Source organism: Eulemur rufifrons, chromosome 6 (assembly GCF_041146395.1).
Source record: "Eulemur rufifrons isolate Redbay chromosome 6, OSU_ERuf_1, whole genome shotgun sequence".
Classification (NCBI taxonomy): Eukaryota; Metazoa; Chordata; class Mammalia; order Primates; family Lemuridae; genus Eulemur; species Eulemur rufifrons.
This window is the reverse complement of record NC_090988.1, coordinates 81008552-81016969: the sequence shown is the minus strand read 5'-3', so window position 1 is coordinate 81016969 and position 8418 is coordinate 81008552. Positions and strand designations below refer to the sequence as shown.

The 8418-nt window shown below is 39.5% G+C and overlaps 1 protein-coding gene across 1 annotated transcript in view; it reads right to left on the bottom strand.

The window, feature by feature from the left end:
- Positions 1 to 236: 236 nt before the first annotated feature.
- Positions 237 to 8418, bottom strand: part of TRIM44 (tripartite motif containing 44) — a 114462-nt gene continuing 106280 nt past the window's right edge. Inside the window, exon 5 of the mRNA XM_069471266.1 lies at positions 237 to 441. Coding sequence (XP_069327367.1) covers positions 414 to 441 — 28 coding nt within the window. The 3' untranslated portion in view covers positions 237 to 413. The remainder of the gene's footprint in view (positions 442 to 8418) is intronic.

Genomic DNA, 8418 nt, shown 5'->3' with positions numbered 1-8418 from the left:
GGGTTTTTGTTAGCAGGTAGGGAAAAAACGCTGACTTCCCTTCAAGACTATTCCAGATCCTTCCCAAGGAAGCAACAGTTTGGTTAGACAATATCACAGGGGTTGGCTTTCCTGAGCAAGTTCCAAGCAGCCATCGAAGAATTGCCTGAAGGACCCTTCTTAATTGCTCCTTGTTGATCAAAGGGGCTCTTTTCCTTGACCTAACACAACAAGAGAATGAGAAGCACACAGTCGGCGAGCATAAAACTGGTCCTCTATTGGAGAGATATATGTGCCTGTTGTGGATCTGGGGACGTATCCGGTGGAAGTACATTTGTTGCTGAGCAGCTTTCACAGAAATCAGAAGCCGTAACATACACGCTGTCACATACACACAGGGGAGGGGATGATTTTCCACTGGGGACGGCAAGCCTTCATGTGTCCTCTTCTTCACTGGCACCACTACAAAGGAAAAGGAGAACCAGGTGAGTTAAGACATCACAGGAGGGGAGGCAGCATAGCCTACTGGTTGATGACACAGGCTTTGTTGTCAGACATACCTGGATTCTAGTCTTAACTACCATAATTGAGCAGTGTAGCCATGGGCAAGTTACTTAATTTCTCTAAGTTCTGATTTCTTTATCTGACTACAGGAAGAATGATGATAATAAAACTTACTTTCTTGGGTTACTGGAGGATTAAATACGAGAATACATGTAAACTGCCTGGCATACAGCAAGTGAATACTTATTTAAAGGACCTGAGAGTCATATTATTAATTTTTTTAACTGACAAAATAAATTGCTGGTAAAAATCAGGAGTTTGATTTCCCCTAAGCCTTAAGCCATCTATTGTTAGGAGAAAAAAATAAGGAGAAGCTGTCATCTTCAATCCTAATGGCACTTTGCATTTGGAATAAAAGCCAAGGTTTCAACTCATGCCACAGGGACAGTTTAAATGTCACCTCTTCAGAGAAGATACTCTACCTCCCTTAGTAGGACTCCTTGGTTATTCTCTATCTTATTTCTTTCACAGCCCTTATCATATTCTATAATTTCTTTGTTTGCTATTTACTCTGTACTCCTGACTAGAGCAAACAAGAGTAGCGATACTATTTTATTAATTGTGTATAGCTACAACTATTTCATTATCTATGTACTATGCTAGGCACACAGAAGTGCTCAATAAATAGTTGTTTTTTAAAAGGGATTGAAATAGGCTGGTGCAGTGGCTCACGCCTATAATCCTAGCACTCTGGAAGGCTGAGGCAGGAGGATTGCTTGAGCTCAGGAGTTTGAGACCAGCCTGAGCAAAAGCGAGACCCCCGTCTCTACTAAAAATAGAAAAATTAGCTGGGCATCATGGCACACACCTGTAGTCCCAGCTACTCAGGAGGCTGAGGCAGGAGGATTACTTGAGCCTAGGAGTTTAAGGTTGCAGTGAGCTATGACACCACTGCACTCTACCCAGGATGACAGAGTGAGACTCCTCTCAAAAATAAAAAAAATAAAAAAAAAAAAAAGGAACTGAAATAAAAACAACAGGAAGAGAGGGAGGGAGGGAGGGATAGATGCAGTTGAAAGCAGTAGTCGGTGATTACTGTCCTGATCAGGGTATTTCATATGTCAGTGATGTTTCAGTGGCCAAAAAACTCAGTTGTAGTACCCAGAGGCACGGCCAGTACCTCAGCTGCTCAGAATTACAGCATCTCAGGCTTGGTCCTGGAAGGGAACACTCAGTACAGGGATCAGGGCAAGGAGAAGGCATAGCCCTAAAAAGAAAGGCGGCACACTTAGAAGGACAAAAGTCACAAACTTGTATAGTTCCTCCTCACCCGCTTCTAGAGGTCACTGTCCTTAAGATAATAACAAGAGCCAACTTGATCAAGTGCTTATAGGCACTACTATTATCTTCATTTCCCAGATGAAGACAGTGAAGCTCTGAGAGATGTAAAACCCTAGGATCACATAGTAAGGTCTGTGTTCTTAAAATTCCAGGTTTAGTTTGGTTGGATAAAGTCTGAAGTAGTCAAGCTGGTGGAGAAGGAAAAGGCATGTGGAATATCAGCTTCCAGCTATTATTACCTAGAGATTTTTCATCTCATGAAGGATTATCTATGTCTACATAAAAACTGTGCTCTTTTGCATCCATTTGGGAAAGGTTTTAAGAGAAAATATCCCAGGCAACAGACTTTTGGAACTTCCATTAAGGATGAAAACATTTCAAGACACAGGGCCTGCAAATTGAAGTAAGTGTACTCTAGGAGCCAAGAGAACCTACTCAGTAATCTTCACCATCCCAAACTTTGCCCTATTTTTACCCCCTTTTCCTGCTAGCTGTCTGATCATGTGATGGGGGTGCATGCTAGGAAGGGCTGGACAGTGGACTGTCATTAAAGAGCAGTATTTGGTGGCATCTGTCCCAAAGGGAACAAAGGATCTTTTATGAAAGCTTCTCATCAGAATCAAGGCAGAGTTGGAACTGGCGCCATACTATCCCCCATTGATATTATACCCAAAGCAAGCTCTCACTGTTCTCTTGTCAGTTTTACTTCAAATATGAGAGAGCTAGCATGTGACTGTGCCCTTTCCTTAAGCTGCTGTTCACTTTTTAACATTTTTAACTTGAGATACATAGTTTCATGAACCTACTGAAATTGTATACAAAATTCTATCTGTGTATTCTTTTGTCTGAGAATTTTCATCATATTCTAAAAGAGGTCAACAACCCCCCAAAATTGAGAATAATCAAATTATAAATAAATTCTTTTCCAGTTGCCAGGTCTTTATTATAAAACTTAGAGAGTGGCTGGGGAAAAGGACAAAGTCCTGACTGATAAAATCTTTTCTCATTACCGTAAAAAAGACCTGTTCCTGGGCCTGAAAGATACAGTTTATCTCATAGTTTAAAACACAAGATGTTGAGATTCTGGCCTATCATTTATTGATTCCTTCATTTGCTAAATATTTACTGTCTGCCACGTATCAGTCATGATGCTAGTCATAATAACGAATAAGATGGACACAGTCATTGCCTTCATGGGCTTTACAGCCTAGTAGGTGAGAGACAGACAGAAAGGGGTGGTGAGTGGTGGGTGGGAGTAGGGTAGAGAGAGAGAAACTTTTCCTTCCAGAATAGCATCTTCAAAGAAAGAATCTTAGTTTTATAATCAATAATGTGTTTTTCACAATAATGAAGAAAAAGGATCTGAACTGAATCTAAGATAAAGCTTTGCTCACCTCCTTTGTAGGTCTCTGCTGGAGGGTAAACCCAACTGTATAATTAGCGTGAGGCACCATCTCTTCTCCTGAATACTCGTTATTCACTTTGTATGCAAGATGGTCTGTGTTCATGAGATTTTATCTTACATAGTCTATAAAAGTTGGCATTTTCTCCAAAGTTAGTAATACAGCCTTCCACCTCAGCCCCTTACCATCCTCCTCTGAAACATCTATCAGTCACGGTCAGATTTATAACTGAGTGGGACTTAGAGGTTAATGTCTGTTTTTTTTTTTCTTAATGAACTACGGGTGTTAGGCAGACAGTCCATTCTATAGCAGATACTTACCAACGAGACAAGCAGCATTACATAATGGCTTTTCAGTCATCAGAGTGAACTAGGTTCAAATCCCTGTTATGGCATTAATAAACTGTAGGACCTTGGGTGAGTTTCTGAACCTTTCTGAAACTCAGTTTCCTCATGGTAGTACTATCTATCTTACGGGGTTATTATGAAAGTTTTATGTATTTTATGCATTATATGTTATAAAAATGTTGGCCCCCTTCCTTTATCCACCTTCCTTCTTATTCTGAATCAAAACCTGCCTCCTCCTAACTTTCCTTCAACATTCCTAGTTCTGGAATCTGAAATATCACATTCCAGAACAAGTATGTTCTTATCTCCAAATACCCTTCAAATATCTGGAAAGCAACTGTATCCTGCTTTGCTCACTTGGAGAGTTTTTTTAATGCCAACTCCAGACCTGATGAAATACAGGTATTGAATAGAAAGGTTCTGACTCTTCTACATGGCAGGTCTCTAGAAAAGTCATTCCCTGACAGACTCCAATGAGGACGAATACTGAGTAAAGTTTAGTTAACTGGCCCGCACTCAGTCACTGACTGATCTAGTCTGAGGGTACTGCTGGATCTAAAAGTGATAGTTTTAAAAATGGGGTACACATACTGTTGTCGTACACAACGACTTTCCAGGGAGTATTTGGGTGCAGATAGTTTTAAGGAAATAAAATGTCCAAACGCTTAACTTCTTTCCTAAAACTGACCTTTCCAAGAAGATGCCTGTAGTCTATAGGTTCTCATTTCAGCCACCCCCACTTTGCAAATCACCTTACTCCCACTTCAGAAAAGAAATGCATACCTCTCACCTTCCTGAATCTAACTCTACAACAATTTCAGAAGTCTAAATTCTAAGAGGAGTCCTATGAGAGAAAGGCAGGAAATAGTAAAGCAAAGAATCCCTTATTTCATTCAGGCAATAAGCTCTTGGCAAGGTTTTGTGCTTCATTTACTGTCCATTGATCTCTGAGTTAAAATTCAGAAGATAACTGTCATAAGGTATATACTAATATGTTTATTTGAATAAAAAAAAAAATGAAATCAGACTTGATCTGACAGAAAGCAACTCTGATTTGGCTGGATGGTTTGACCATAGCATTGGCTTTGCCAATTAGATTATACAGAGTGTCTTGCCTGTAAATTTAATAAGCTAAATGTGCAGTGCCAAAGTTTTGACGAAAACATACATAAAAACTCATATAAACTACACAACATGTCAGCAATCCCATCCTTAGCAACTGTCTAAACTTGATATATAAATTCAGACGTTAACTTAAATATGAGCAAGGAGGCAACATACTTTTTTCTATTCTTTTAGGGCTTATAAAACCAAAAAGTAAACTCAAGGAACTGGTAGCTCCTAAATTCTGACTGAGAGGGTATAAGATTTAACACATCCCTGGTTGGAGTGACAGAATGCGACTAAGGTGTCCCAGCCAGCAGGATACTGTATCCTTTCTCTGACTGGGCACACTGATGAGGTATTCTTTTTGTCTTGCTATGGTGCCTATGAAATTGAAGAGTTGTCAGAGGCACACCATAAGCCCCAGTCACATGCAGCCCTAAACACCTGCTGATAAAGTGATTATGATAGGGAAGTGTTTTACTACCTGACAATATTTTCATCTGTATAGATAGGCAGCTCAGCTTTTCGGCTTCTGTCCCCAGAGCTATATGGGGTATAAGAGGAAGTCAGTAAATGAGATGGCAGGCATTCTGACTTTTCAAGTTTAATCATTTCTTTTCCTAAGCATAGAATACAACTTAATTTGATTTGGTATCACTCATGTCTGCTGAATTCTTGGCTATGTATTAATTATTGTTATAAAAGGATTATTCAACTCAGGAGGATAGAGAAATTAAGAGGTATTGACAAGAGAGGAAGGCTAGATTAAAGCGAGATGCAAAAAGACAGATTTAGTATTCTCTAAAAATTAAGCCACCCAGGCACTGTACAAGGAGCTAACTGGGAAGTCTTGAGCTTTCAGTACCTGGGGGAAGTGGCTGCTTAGTCGCAGTAAGTATGCGATCAGTTCTTCTAGGGGAATGGACACACACTTGTGTCCAGAGACATTCCTCCACTAGACAGAGCAGAGCTGCCACCTTTGTCCCTCTGTCCCACACTCACCTGCCCCAACAGCTTGAGCTGAAAGGAAGAAGGTCACTGTGCTGTGAGGGATCAGAACTTACATATTTAGCCGTCACCTATAGAACAAGTGAGGTATAAATATAAAATAAAGTAAAATGTTCTTGGTTTATCCTGGATTAACTGAGAAATACATGATGAAAAGACTAGAGTTCTAGCCCTGGCTCTGCTATGTGATTCTGGGATCCAGTTTCCTCAACTGGGAAATGAGGATGCTTTGCATTATAAGCAAAATTTAGGAAACCTCCAAACCAGACAAAAACTAAGCTCCTTTCCAACTTATACACCTGCTAATTAACAAGCTCTCATTTACAGGGTTTTCTCTCTTTACTTCCTCTGCCCATCTCTCTATGCCCTGGCACCTCAATCTGAAGGCTGGCCTAAATGTTCCAAGTTCTCTCACCTCTTTTTCTGGCTGGGCCCAAATGCTGGGATGATGAATGGAACTTCTTGTTTAGTACCTAGTACAGACCCAAGAGTGAGCTCTGGTATGAGCAAAAGCCCCATGACTCCTCCTCATTCCATTGTGGTTCTTAAAAATGTTTGACTTGGCTCCAGCCTTATGGCATCTTCCTTCTCAAACCATAGGAAAGACAAGGAAAAGGGCTCTTCTCTCTCTAAATTGCATTCTACTTTATCCTAGGAACCTTCTCTGCTTCAATAACAGCCACTATTCATAGAGCGCTTACTTAATGTTCCATGAACTGTGCTCAGCAATCTATTTACATAAATCTCACTGCACCCTAACAACAGCTTCTGGTTATTATTATTGTCATTCTACAGATGAGAAAATTGAGGCCCAAAGAGGCTTACATGACTTGCTCAAGATACATAGCTTGCAAATGGTAGACCTGGGTTAAGCAATCAGACTCCAGAACCCTCAGAAATGAAACTGGACTTGGGTAAGAGGTTAGCCTGTATTTTCTGAACCCTAGGTTACCCAGTCATTAAATGGCAGCCATTTAAGTTCTCGGAGGCCCAATTTTTTCACCTGAAAAATGGGATAATAATACCTACAATCAGGGGTTGCTCTAATGAGATGGAAGACACATGCAAATGTTTTAAGATTAAAAAAAATGCCAGATAAGAGTAGGATTACTACAGAAGAAAGAAATACAGACACCTGGGTTTGTCTCTCAGCCCTCACAGCTGACTCTGCTTCTCCAGACCTACTTAGGGGCCTCTGAGAGACGGCTGGGTCTCCAGCACGGCTCATACCCTCATTCTGACCACAGTACCAACTGTGATCCCCACGCACCTTGGAGCCTATTTACCGTTTCTACAGGTGGCTACTCTTCTCGCACTGGACAGGGCCTGTGTGGGTGGTGGCCTGCTCAGTCAGGGCCCTGCTACAGGGAGGTATTTGAATAGAAGTAACAGGCGGGTCTGCCTGCCAGTGCTGGCGTCCTATCTGCTCTCAGAACTCCCTTCTTTAGGACTGCGTCCTTTGCTGCTGCTGAATTTAGAAAAGAATCATTTCCAGCATATTTTTTTTAATTCAAAAAGTAACTTTTTCTTTTTTGCTGCTTTTTACTTTCTATAACAAACAGGTATTGCTTCTATAAAAAGAAAAAAAAATCCATAACGTTATCCACCAGGGATACTCATCATTAATACACTGAAATATATTCGCCCATACTCCTTCTATACATATATAAAAATAAATATCTTTTATAAAATTGGCTCATACTTCACAGGCTCTTTCATAATCGCTTTTTCCACTCAACTATCAATCATTAATATCTTTACTTACCAAGAAATATATTTCTATAAGATTATGATTCATGATTGAATTGTATCGATTTATCATATCTAATATTGGACATTTAAATTATTTCTACCTTTTCACTATTATCCACACCTCTGTGATACACATCATTGTGGATGAATCATCCTTAATTATTTACAAAGAAAAATTCCTAGGAGGAAATTCTTGGGTCAAAAGACACGTTTGTTTTATAAGCTTTAATATTTAGAACAGCTTTAGATTCACAAAAAATTCCAAAGGTAATATAGAAGGTTCACACACCTAATGTCCTCTATTATGAACATCTTACATTAGCATGCTACATTTGTTACAATTAACCGATACTGATACATTAACATTAAAGTCTGTATTTTATTCAGATTTCCTTAGTTTTTCCCTAATGTCCTTTTTTTTGTTCCAGATTTCAGCCGGGATAGCACATTTAGTCATTGTTTCCTTAGGCTCCTCTTGGCTGTGATAGTTTCTCAGAATTTTCTTGTTTATGATAGCCATGACAGTTTTGAGGAGTCTTGATCAAGTATTTTACAGAATGTCCCTCAATTGGGATCTGTCTGATGTTTTTTCCACAATTAGGCTTTTGGAAGGAAAACCCATTATCATTACATCATATTAAGGATTCACATTATCAACATGACTTCACTGTTGAAGGTGACCTTCACTACTTGGTTGAGGTAGTGTAGGGTTTTTCCATGGTAAAGCTACTTTTTCCCACAGTGGGCTCTTCAGAAGGAAGTTACTATGAGTAGCTCACACTTGAAGAATGAGGAGTTATGTTCCCTCTCCTTGAAGGTGGAATATCTACATAAATTATTTGAAATATTTTTGAACATCAGATTTGTCTCTTCTCCTTCATTTACTTATTTATTCAATCATTTACTTATATCAGTATGGACTCATGGATACTTATTTTATACTTTGGGTTATAATCCAATACTACTTATTTTGTTAA